At 51.4% G+C, this 12,450-nt stretch overlaps 1 protein-coding gene across 21 annotated transcripts in view; it reads left to right on the forward strand.

The window, feature by feature from the left end:
* The window catches only part of SNX29 (sorting nexin 29), a 587,227-nt gene that overhangs the window by 89,129 nt on the left and 485,648 nt on the right, over positions 1-12,450 (forward strand). For all 21 annotated transcript variants that reach the window (XM_055561377.1, XM_055561386.1, XM_055561381.1 and 18 more), the window contains 2 exons: positions 1,921-1,996; positions 4,310-4,392. In XM_055561377.1, coding sequence (XP_055417352.1) covers positions 1,921-1,996; positions 4,310-4,392 — 159 coding nt within the window. The remainder of the gene's footprint in view (positions 1-1,920; positions 1,997-4,309; positions 4,393-12,450) is intronic.

Below are 12,450 nucleotides of genomic sequence, written 5' to 3' on the forward strand. Positions count from 1 at the left end.
CCAGGGCGGGTCGATCTGGGAGCCCCTGCCCTCCTTCCGCTCAGGTGACCAGCCTGGGTCCGAGCCCCACCAGGCTGGGGATATGGTCACCTCGCCCTTGCCCGCGCAGGGGCAGTGCAGATTCGGGCAGAGTGTCTGAGAAGTGGGGGTGGCTGACAGGAAGTAGGTGGTCCTCACGTGCGTCTAGGACCCCTGGAGGGTTTCCAGGGCTCGTTCACAGCATCTGAGTTGGGGTCCACACCCCTTATTCTACTCCCCACTGATGGGCCTTTTGGCCGGGTCGTGAACTGTCGCTGGGCTGGCATGTCAGGCTGCCCCCAGGGCTTGGCTGTGTGCTCTTCACGTTGGGGTTCAGTCGCAGAACCCGGCATTCTGGCCGGCCTCCGGGATCCTCGCCGGGAGGCGTCCCCCGACCTGGCAGGTTTCTCTCGATCCCTCCTCGGGCTGTCAGCCTCCCAGGCCCAGAGGCTCCATCTTGTCCCTGGTGAGTGGACCCTGAGGTCCAGCTGGTCTAGACCGTCCTCACCAGGGATGCAGGGTGTGAGCCCGTCTGCCAGCTTTTTGATTTACAGTAACGAAGCTGCCAGGAGTCTTGGAAGCTTGTGACAGCCTGAGGGGCACACCCGCTGTTGGTGGGAGCATTGCACGGGAAGGCGTGTTATCCTCAGGCTGCTCACAGATGCTAGAACCAGAGCTGGAGGAGCCGTGGCCTGGTGGGCATGCCATTCAGATCCCGGCTATGTAGTGCAGGGAACTCAGTGCTCTGTGGTGACCCAGAGGGGAAAGAAATCCAAAAAAGAGGGAATATATATATATATATATCTCAGATTCACTGTGCTGTGTAGTAGAAACCAACACAGCATTGTAAAGCAACTATACTTTAATATAAATTAAGATAAATAAGAGGTGGGAGTGAGTGGAGTAGCTTCGTGCAGACAGCGGGTGGAAGGGAAAGCGAGAGAATGCTTTTCCTCTTAGGATTCCCTTTTTCAACCCCTTAAGAGCGGGGAATTTTGAGCAGGTGAAAACGGAGGAGGTCACAGGACAGATGGCTTAGGGAGCGAGACGAGCTCCCTTCCGTCCCCTGTCCTGACCCAGGCCTGGTTGGGGGCCTGGACACGCCAGGACTTTGTCTAGTGCACAGGTGTTCTCCTGAGCGACATTGGCCTTGATGTCCCCCAGGGGCACGGATTTTGCACTTTTTCCTGGAAAGAGACATGAGCAGCAGCCAGTACATCTATGAAGGTCCGTGCTGCCTCGTGCCTGTTGTTTATCGAGATGACTTACGGCCTCCCGTCTTCCAAATGCCTTTCCCGCTTGGTGCAGGGCTCTTGAGAGAGTGGCAGTCACGTGGCTGTGACAGGTGGATGCTGCTGCCCCCGCGTGGCCATCTCCAGACATTGCAGGCGGGAGCCCTTTTGTCTAACAGCTGATTTATTATTCTCTGGTTCTGAGGTTGTCTTTGGATATGGACTTCATGCATAATTCCAGGTGGCTCAAGATCAGAAAGGTTAATAAATAAAGTCATAGGGAATGTAGTCAGTACTGTTGTAGTAACTGTGGGTGACAGGTAGTTGCTGGATTTATTGCGGTGATCAATATGTAATGTAATCAGTTTCCAATATAAGTGCTGAGTTGCCATGCTGTACACCTGCAACTGATAAGAGTATTGTGTGGGAGCCATGCTTCAGTGAAGGGAAAAAAAAGCCGAAGTGGGAGAACAGGGCCTCCAGCCAGTGACTGATGCCAAGTCCTAGATGACGGCCGAAAAAAATGAAACGGGCGGCAGACGGAAGTCCACTGTGCAGGTGGGGAAGGCCTTGCACGTCAGCGGAGTTAGCAGGCGAGCCAGTGTCTGTCTCATGGGGCAGCTGAGGGTGAGAGCAGAACCCTGACCATCTCTGTGGCTGCTATCTGCAGATGCCCCCCTCGGGAGCCTGGAGAACGGGACGGGACCCGAGGACCACATCCTCCCGGAGCCGGGACCCCGGTACAGGTGAGCGCGCAGCCCCCGCCCCTGGCTGGCTCTGGGGCCGGGCTGCCCTCTTCACAGCTCCACCTCTCCTCTTTTGGAAAGTCCCCCTGCTTGACGGGCAGGGCCTCACTTCACAGGGATTCAGTTCAGCTTTGGTCTGATGTCCGAGGGCACCGAGTGGCCAAGGGTCTCAGGCCCGAGACCTGGTGTCGGTCACAGTTCCTTTGCTGCCGGCTTTACTTTTCCTTCATGGGGGGCCACGGCTAGGTACTTCCACGGTCATAATGTGCTTGATTTAATATTTGGCAATAAACCATTGGACAACTTTAGTGTTACACTTTACAGTTTTAGTATTATGTAATATTTAAACCTGGGGAAGGAAATGGCACCCTACTGTAGTAGTCTTGCCAGGAAAATCCCATAGAGGAGCCTGGCGGGCTGCAGTCCATGGGATTGGAAGAGTCAGACACAGCTGAACGCGCACACACACGTAATATTGGAACCACTTTGGTATCAGGTATTTGGGAAGTGCCTAGGGCTTCCCAGGTGGCTCAGTGATAGAGAATCCGCCTGTAGTGCAGGAGACGAGGGTTCGATCCCTGGGTCAGGAAAATGCCCTGGAGAAGGAAATGGCAATCCACTCCAGTATCCTTGCCTGGAGAATCGCTTGGACAGAGGAGCCTGCCTGGCAGAGTCAGATATGACTGAAGCACACACGCAGCACGTCAGGTTGTTTTTTTTTTTTTCATCAAGGGAAAGCTGAGCTGTTCAGAGTCACTGGACGTTAGGTGGCAGAGCTGACATGGACACTGAGGAGCCCCTGCTGCCGCTGTGATCCTCGCTGCGCCCTTACAGCTCTCTCCTTCCTCCTTGGCTTTAATTTGGTGTCCCTGAGATACAGCGTCTGCATTTTCAGCCTCGGCCCCCGGGTGCGGGCGCTGTTCCCCTCCGCCCGTGCTTGGTGCTCCAGTCTCGCCCTGCTTTCGGAGAGGCGCTGCCTGTAGGAGGCTTGTACACGATAGTGCGGTGCCCAGAGGGGTTGGTCTCACCCGCAGAAAGCATTGGTCCTCCCAGTGAATATTCACGATTGACTTCCCTTAGGCTTGACTGGGTTCATCCCCTTGCTGTCCAGGGGTCTCCCAAGAGTCTTCTCCAACACTGCAGTTTGAAGGCATCAGTTCTTTGGCGCTCAGCCTTCTTTATGGTCCAACTCTCACATCTATACATGACTACTGGAAAAACCATAGCTTTGACTGTGTGGGCCACTGGGTATTCCCCTGGCTGTTTTCATGATGTGAAGGATTATTTTTCCATGTTGCAAATTCTTTGTAACTACACAATCAGCGCTCATTATTTCTGGTGGTCGTGTTCTCTCAAGACGGAGCCATTGCTCCTAGGTCCCTAGGAGTGTGTCTGGTCATAACATTTTGGTCAGTGGATCAGTAAGTACCTTTGTTTTCTGTCTGCTCCTGTTTAAAGACATCTCATCTAACATCCACTGTTGATTCACTGACAGGGAACTCATGACCAACAGCAGTGTTATTGTGTGTGTGTGTGTGTGCTGAGTTGCTTCAGTCATGTCTGACTCTCTTGTGAGCCCATGGACTGTAGCCTACCCGGCTCCTCTGTGCATGGGATTCTCCGGGCAAGAATACTGGAGTGGGTTGCCGTGCCTTCCTCCAGGGGATTTTCCCATACCAGGGATCCAGCCCGCACCTCTTGCATCTCCCGCATTGGCAGGCGGGTTCTTTAGCACACTGTACCATCAGGCTGAATAGAGGCTGCCTCACACAGGCTTCCTCCAAGAGGCACCGCAGCGCCCTGTGTTTAGGAGCAACAGACAGCACTTCGGGCTTCCTAGGAGGTGCCAGTGTAAAGAACTTGCCTGCAATGCAGGAGATGTAAGAGACTTTTTGGTTCAACCCCTGGGTCGGGAAGATCCCCTGGAGGAGGAAATGGCAACCCACTCCAGTATTCTTGCCTGGAGAATCCCATGGACAGAGGAGCCTGCCTGGCTACAGTCCGTGGGGACATGTAGAGTCAGACGTGACTGAAGCGACTGAGCGCACACACATGCATGTACATGTTCACGGATGACCATGTCAGCCCTGAGAGTGTGGAGTTTTGGGGTTACGGGTAAACTTCAGGAAGTAGGCGAATTTCCAGATATGGAATACACACATAGAGAGGATGGACTGTGACCGCAAAGGGTGCCTTCCCTTCCTTGGAGTCGGGAAACCTGAATGAGCTCAGTGCCGGCTGCGTGTGTTTTGAATGTCGAGGTGGCATATTTTAAGTGGCTGACTCTTAACTTCCCTCTGCTTGCCTTTCCAGTGTGGAAGCCAGCCCTCCAGGCCAGGAGAGTCCTCTGAGCAGCCTGTTACCTTCTGCCTCGGTGCCGGAGTCCATGACAGTCAGTAAGTACTTCCTGGGCAGCGTCCGCCATCCCTGGGCTACCCTGGGGCCTGCATGTCCTGGAGGCAGTGCCTTCGCGCTGGCTCCCGCGTGACCGCGACTGGACAGAGTCTGGGAGGGAGTCAGGTGTGTGGGTGCCTGGTTGTGGACTTGAAGTGTGGTGTGTGGTTGTAAGCTCCCTGGGTTCATGCATCGTTTTGTTAAAGCAGGAGCCCCCAGCCTTTATGGCCCTAGGTACCAGTTTCATGGAAGACAACTTTTCCATTTACCCAGGGGGCAGGGATGGTTTCTGGATGATTCAGGCGCTTTACCTTTATCATGCCACCCCCGATGTGAGGGGAGGCGGAGCTCAGGCAGTTATGCGCGTGATGGGGAGCGGCTGTGAATGCAGATGAAGGTTCGCTGGCTCACTGCCTTTCCCTTCTTGCTGTGTGGCTCGGTTCCCAGCAGGTCTTGAACTGGTACCAGCTTGGGGGTTGAGGACTCCTGCCCTAAAGGACACGGAGGTGGAGCAGCAGGGAGGCCGAGGGAAACTTCCGTCCTTCATGGTTTCGGGGTTTGCTTCCTGCAAGGCCGTCAGCTACAGAGGAGGTTTCTAGTTGGGTTTCCTTTGTATCCCTGGAGGAATCACTTTTGTACGTAAGGGAGAGTGTGTCTCTCAAAGATGAGTGAAGGTTGCTAATGATCAGGTGCAACCTGTTGACAACCTCACCACTCAGAAAATGTACAGCAATTAAGTTAGGTTTCAGTTCAGTTCAGTCGCTCAGTCGTGTCTGACTCTTTGCAACCCCAGGGACTGTAGCATGCCAGGCCTCCCTGTCCATCACCAAATCCCGGAGCTTGCTTAAACTCATGTCCATTGAGTCGGTGATACCATCCAACCATCTCATCCTCTGTCGTCCCCTTCTCCTCCTGCCTTTAATCTTTCTCAGCATCTTTCTCAGGGTCTTTTCCAATGAGTCAGTTCTTCGCATCAGATGGCCAAAATATTGGAGTTTCAGCTTTAGCATCAGTCCTTCCAATGAATATTCAGGACTGTTTCCTTTAGGATGGACTGGTTGGATCCCCTTGCAGTCCAAATGACTCTCAAGAGTTTTCTCCAACACCACAGTTCAAAAGTATCAATTCTTCGGTGCTCAGCTTTCTTTATGGTCCAACCCTCACATCCATACATGACCACTGGAAAAACCATAGCTTTGACTAGAATGACCTTTGTTGGCAAAGTAATGTCTCTGCTTTTTAATATGCTGCCTAGGTTGGTCATAGCTTTTCTTCCAGGGAGCAAGCGTCTTTTAATTTTGTGGCTGCAGTCACCATCTGCAGTGATTTTGGAGCCCAAGACAATAAAGTCTGTCACCTTTTCCATTGTTTCCCCATCTATTTGCCAATGAAATGATGGGACTGGATGCCAAGATCTTTGTTTTTTGAATGTTGAGTGTTAAGCCAGCTTTTTCACTTTCCTCTTTTACTTTCATCAAGAGGCTCTTGATGAAAGGTTAGGTTTGAGTGGCTTTATATAATAATATACCAACCAGCTGTGGCTTAATATGATAGAAATCACCTTTCTGCCCAGAGGTAGGCAGGCTGGGCCAGTGTGTGGCTCCATGGTTACTAGAGAGTAGGGCTTCTTCTGTCTTGCCTCGTTGTACAAAATGGCTGTTTCAGGTCCAGCCATCTCATTCTCATCCCAGGTATCAGGAATGAGGAGGGGGCAAAGGAGAAACTTCTGCCATTTCCTTAGGTAGGATTCAGGGATCTGAACTTGGAAAAAAAGTTACGACTTTTTCCTCTAGCCTCTGACTGAAATTTAGTATTCAGTATTGCCTTCACTTTTTATTATTATTTTTTAACTAATTAACTTTGTTTCTGGCTGTGCTGGGTCTTCTTGCTGCATGGGGGCTTTCTCTCCTTGTGATGTGCAGGCTTCTTGTTGCAGTGGCCTCTCTTGTTGTGGTGCACAGGCTCACTTACCCTGTGGCAGGTGGACTCTTCCTGGACCAGGGGTCGAACCCATGCACCCTGCATTGGCAGGAGGATTCTTAACCACTGGACCACCAGGGAAATCCTGCATTTATCTTTTTTAGTTGCAGTATTGTTTACAATGTTATTAGTTCCGGGTGTGCAGCACCTTGACTCAGCGTGTTTGTGGGCTGTGTTGGGGATGCAGTCACTGTGACGCTGGCTGGGTCTCTGTGCACAGTGTTCCCCTGCAGTTTATTTTGCCCATCGTCCCGTGTGCCTCTTACTTTCCCTCCATTTTGCCCCTTCCCATTCTCTCTCCCTACTGGTAACTGCTAGTTGTCCTCTGTATCCATGAGTCTGTTTTTCATTTGCTATGTTCATCTGTTAGTTTTATTTTAAGATCCCACATTCAAGTGATAGACAGTATTTGTCCTTTTCTGTACTAAGCGTGGTACCTTTTAAGTCCATCTGTGTTGCTTCTAATGGCAAAATTTCATTCTTTTTCATGGCTGAATAATATTCCTGTGTGTGTGTGTGTGTGTGTATCTTCTTTGTCCACCCATCTGTTGATGGTTGCTTAGATTGCATTTTCTTTAATGATGAAAGTGGCAGTGAATCATAGAAACCTTAGGCGTCTCAGCCAAGCGAGCAATGGAAGTCACTGGCTCCTGTAACAGTGATATGAAAAAGATCTCATGATGTCATTGCTGCTTGAAAATAGTTTTTTAATGAGAAAATGTAAAATCCTGTGTGCAAGTTTGTCACTTGTCTTTTTTTACATTTTGGTAATTCTGCTTTAGTGTAATCAGTTTCCTTTGTAATCTTGAGTGTTTTATGTTATGTATTTTAAAACATTTTTCTGAGAAGAGACCCATGGGCTTCATCACCAGACAATGCAGTAGATCTCTGGCACAAAGATGAACCTTTCCCCTCCCCCAAGCAGTGAGGACCCTTCCTAGAAAGTGCACACAGGTTCCCACTTGTGTGGCTGACATCCGTCCCAAGGCCTCCCCGGCTACTCAGGAGACAACGTGTCCATCTTGTTTTCTCCCAAAAATAACCCCATGGCTAAGGAAGGAAGAGGGTTTCCCTGGTAGCTTAGCTGGTAAAGAATCCGCCTGCAATGCGGAAGACCCCGGTTTGATCCCCTGGGTTGGAAACATCCCCTGGAAAAGGGAAAGGCTACCAACTCCAGTGTTTTTGCAAGTCCATGGACTGTATAGTCCATGGAGTCGCAAAGAGTCAGACATGACTGAGTGACTTTGACTAAGGAAGGAAGAGTGGAGTCTGAGGGCCATCCAATATTCTTTTCTTTATTTAAAAATAATTTTTTTATTTTTGACTGTGCTGGGTCTTAGGTGTGGCATATGGGATCTAGTTCCCTGACCAGGGATTGAGCCCAGGCCCCCTGCATTAGTGTGGAGTCCTAGCCACTGAGCCACCAGGGAAGCCCTAGAAGTGGAGTTTTATGTGCTTCCTGTACTGGGAGAGCCACTCTTCGTTGCCTTGAGTAGCAGGTAACTGTGAAAATAGAGACAATGAAGACGAGCCAGCCCTAGTGAGTTGGCCTGGACGTGGTTGCCTGTCTAAGGGTGAGAACGGTGCCAACACTATCTTAGTGCTAAAGGCAGGTAGTAATGTGTTTCCAGAAGTCAGCGGGATGAGCGGAAGCGGGCAGAGGAATTCTGTCTCTGCCTGTTTGGTGCCTCGGCTTCTTGGCACCTGCAGCGCTGCTGTGGGTCACACCGTGGCGTGGAGGGCTGAGACCTTACTCTGGCCCCCAGGTGCATCTGCCCCGAATCACACCAGTTTTTGCCTCATTTATATTTGTTTTGAGAAGCATGGTGACCCCGAGATTGAGGGCCGGAAGGCCAGACTTGGCGCCTCGTCCTGGGCACCATTAGCCAGGATACGAACATCTCGATGCTCCGCACCCCACCCGGCCCCGGGGCACCCAGTGCTGTGCTTTCACGTGGGTCTCTGTGCCCTGGGATGCGGTCCCGCCATCTCAGATACCATGCGCTTTGTCAGCTACTCCTCAGGGTCAAGAGAGATCGTGGTCTGTGGGTCTGCCTCAGACGTCTTCTGGCTTTGAGGAAGATGCTGGCCCGTGTGTTTCAGTAAGGACATGCCTCTGAATGCATTTGACTTATGCTGATGGCAGGGATCTAGACTGGCTTTTTTATTTTTAGCTGTATGCTTTAAATAGAAAAAGGGCTTTCCTGGTGGCTCAGATGATAAAGAATCTGCCTGCAATGCAGGAGACCTGAGTTTGATCCCCGGGTCGGGAAGATCCCCTGAAGAAGGGAAAGGCACCTTCCCTTGGACAGAGGAGCCTGGCGGGCTACAGTCCCTGGGGTCGCAAAGAGTCGGACAGCTGAGCAACTGTCACTTTTTAAAACACAGTTTTACTTGTTTTTATTTTTGGCTGTGCTCGGCGGTCGTTGCTTTGCGAGAACTGCGCTCTAGCTGTGGTGTGTGGGCTTCTCGTGGCGGTGGCTTCCCCTGTTGCGGAGCACAGGCTCTAGGGCTTCATGGGCTCCGTAGTTGCGGTTCCCGGGCCCGAGCGCACAGGCTCAGTAGTTGTGGCACGCGGGCTTAGTTGCTCCACGGCATAGGGGATCTTCCCGGATCAGGGATAGAACCCCTGTCTCTTACATTGGCAGGTGGATTCTTTCCCACTGAGCCCCCCGGGAAGCCCAGGCCTACACTTTTCTAACAGTGTAAATCTGGTTTTCTTATTTGGTATCTTTGGCAAATCCAGAGTTTACAGCCTGCATCTCTGAAGAAAAACTTCACCACATCCACATTTTGACCCTCGACGCTCGGTAGCAGTGTGGTTTGTGGGGGATAAGGGTGTGTGTGGTGGGCGGGGGTTCTGTTTTTGCGGTGCTGGCTGTAAATTTCAGGGAACCTTCACTGAAATTGTTGTCTGTCCTGTGGGTATTCCAGATGAGAGATCAGAACCCTTAGAAGTTTTGCCAGCGTGGGTGCTTTTGACTTGTACCCTCCCCATCTCACCCCTGCCTCCTGTGTTATTGTACAAAAAAAGAATGAGAGCTAGTCTGTCTGGGTATCCAGGGAGTCTTATTGTACTTTGCTAGGGTTGTTGTTAACAGAGTACCCCACACCGGCAGCGTAAACAGCATAAGTGTGTTTCTCATAGTTCTTGAGGCGCCTGCAGTCTGGTTTCTGGTGAGGCCTCTCTCTCGGCTTGATGGCTTTCTTTCTGTGCACGTGCATCCCTGGTGTCTCTTCTTCTCATAAAGAAGCTTTAATTGCCTCTTTAAAGTTCCTACCTCCAAATGTAATCAAAACACATGAATTTGAGAGAGACGAAATTTCCAAGTGGCGCAGTGGTAAAGAACCCGCCTGCCAATGCAGGAGACGTGGGTTCGATCCCGGGGTGGGGAAGATCCCCTGGAGGAGGGCATGGCAACTCGCTCCGCTATTCGTGCCTGGAGAATCCCATGGACAGAGCAGCCTGGTGGACTGCGGTCCATGGGGTCGCAGAGTTGGACACGACCTAAGGGACTGAGCATGCACGCATACACGTACCTATGTGCAGCAGCTTGGATTCCTCTCCAGAGGAGATGCTCAACTCTCATGAACCCCAGAGAAGCATGGCGGAGGAACCCCAACTCTATTCCCTGGACGTCACCCTGACGTCCCACCAGGTGCCCCCTGGCCTGCGTAGTACCTGCTTCATCCTGTCGGAGGGTCGTCCCCTGCCCACCCTGGCGCCCCAGTCTTGGACTTCCGGCCCCCAGAATGGTGAGCAGTACATTTCTGTTTTTTATCAGCCGCCCAGTCTGCTGTGTCCTGTTATTGCCACTCAAACGTACTGAAACCCTGAGGGTCAGTGGGGCCGTGAGCCTGGCCGCGCTGACCCCACGTCGCTGCCTCTCCGCCTCCCCTTCCTCGAACGCTCCCGCCTTCGCGGCTGACACCCCCCTGTCCTGGGTTCATGCGCCACCTAGTGGATGGTCCAGGAACTCGCTCTGCAGTTTCTGCCTGCACCTCTCCGCCTCTCCCTGCTCAAAACTCAGGGCCTCTGCCGCAACTCTGCTCACTGCAGATGGTTCTCGGAATTCCACCTGAAAAGTTTAAAATGAAAGTCGCTCAGTCGTGTCCGACTCATTTCTTTGTGACCCCATGGACTGTACAGTCCATGGAATTCTCCAGGCCAGAACACTGGAGTGGGTAGCCTTTCCCTTCTCCAGGGGATCTTCTCAACCCAGGAATCGAACCCAGGTCTCCCGCATTGCAGGTGGATTCTTTAGCAGCTGAGCCACCAAGAAAGCCCAAGAATGCTGGAGTAGATAGCTTATCCCTTCTCCAGTGGATCTTCCCAACCCAGGAATTGAACCAGGACCTCTTGCATTGCAGGCGGATTCCTTACCAGCTGAGCTACCAGGGAAGCCAGAGGCGATCATTTTCATGTCTTCCTGAAATAACAAATATTTAATTTATTTAATTATTATTCAAATCCTTTTAACACCCGTCCTCTTTTCTCCACCTTTATCTCAGAAATCTTTGTCTCTCTTTTATGGGACCAAAGTATGACCTTATTTTGAAGGGGTAAATAGAAAAAGAGTTTGCCTAATATACTGGAATGGACACAAAAGAAAATCGTATATTTTTGAAGTGAACCTGGACGCAAGAAATCCATGTGGTTCACCCCCAAGGCCTTTAAAAATACCCAGCAGGACTTCTCATTCTACCCTGGAATTGGCACAATATAGCTTTCCACCTGGTCATCATTTGCTGTTGAAACTGACTTACTCCAGTCACCAAATTTTATGATGAATAAAATTCCATTTTCTATTTTGCAGTTCCGTTTAACTTTTGGCATTCTTTTAAACTGAACTTGTGGCAACAGTGTTTCAATAGAATTTTAGGTTAAATAGTCCTCAGCTCCTAGTCTGGGGTCTGTGAGGGTCAGATGGGGGCGGTGGGCAAGAGAGAAGCCATGCAACAGCACCGTCATGATGGAGGTTGACCCAGACTCCAGGAGTGTTTTTGAAACAGCAGGCATCTCTGCTCTGGCCGGGCGTGCGTTAGTCTGTGTGGTGACGAGCAGGGTTAGCTAATGCCGAGGGCTCGCAGGCAAGCGTGGCTCATGGGGATGGCAGAGGAGGGGCTCTCGGTGGTCAGTAATAATTATGATGATGATTACTGCTGCTGCTGCTAAGTCGCTTCAGTCGTGTCCGACCCTGTGCGACCCCATAGACGGCAGCCCACCAGGCTCCCCCTTCCCTGGGATTCTCCAGGCAAGAACACTGGAGTGGGTTGCCATTTCCTTCTCCAATGCATGAAAGTGAAAAGTGAAAGTGAAGTCGCTCAGTCATGTCCGACTCTTAGCGATCTCATGGACTGCAGCCTACTAGGTTCCTCTGTCCATGGGATTTTCCAGGCAAGAGTACTGGAGTGGGGTGCCATTGCCTTCTCCAATGATGATGATTAATACTCATTAAATGGTATCACCTCAGTCAATGCCGGAAACACAATCCATCACTTACCAGTTTCCTCCCAACCTCCCGACGGGTTGGTTGAATGATGAAGAGCACTTAACATATGATCTGCCCTCTTGGCAAATTTTTGAAGATTGCTTTTCTGGATGAAGAAAAAAAGCGCACTTTCCTTTTGTCCCTTTCTTTCTTCTTCCTTCCCTTCCTCCCATTCTTCTACTATTTGATAGATTTTTTTTTTTTTGTACATTCAGAACCTTTTTATGCCAGTGCTGACCGGTTGACAGACACTCAGATGCTCCTGGCCTGCACTTGGCGGAGCAAGTGGCAAGTCTTGCCCTGGGGGCTCAGCATGCCAGTGGGAGGACAGACACGTGGGGGGTGCTGTTTTCAGTACGTTACTCCGGAAGGTCTCTCTCTCGGGAGACAGGCTTCAGGACGCGGGGCCGGGGCAGGGCTTGGCGGTGCCTGGGCAGAGGTGAGGGGGAGAGCTGAGCCGGAGGACCCGGGCTTTGCCCCCAGCGCAGCAGGACGTCAGCGCGGGGTCTCAAGCAGGTGCCACGTGACTCTTGCCACTCATTCTTGCAGAGCGCAGACTGTTGAGCTGCATGCCTGCCTTTCTCCTTC

The sequence above is a fragment of the Bubalus kerabau genome, chromosome 23, assembly GCF_029407905.1.
Source record: "Bubalus kerabau isolate K-KA32 ecotype Philippines breed swamp buffalo chromosome 23, PCC_UOA_SB_1v2, whole genome shotgun sequence".
Taxonomy (NCBI): domain Eukaryota; kingdom Metazoa; phylum Chordata; class Mammalia; order Artiodactyla; family Bovidae; genus Bubalus; species Bubalus kerabau.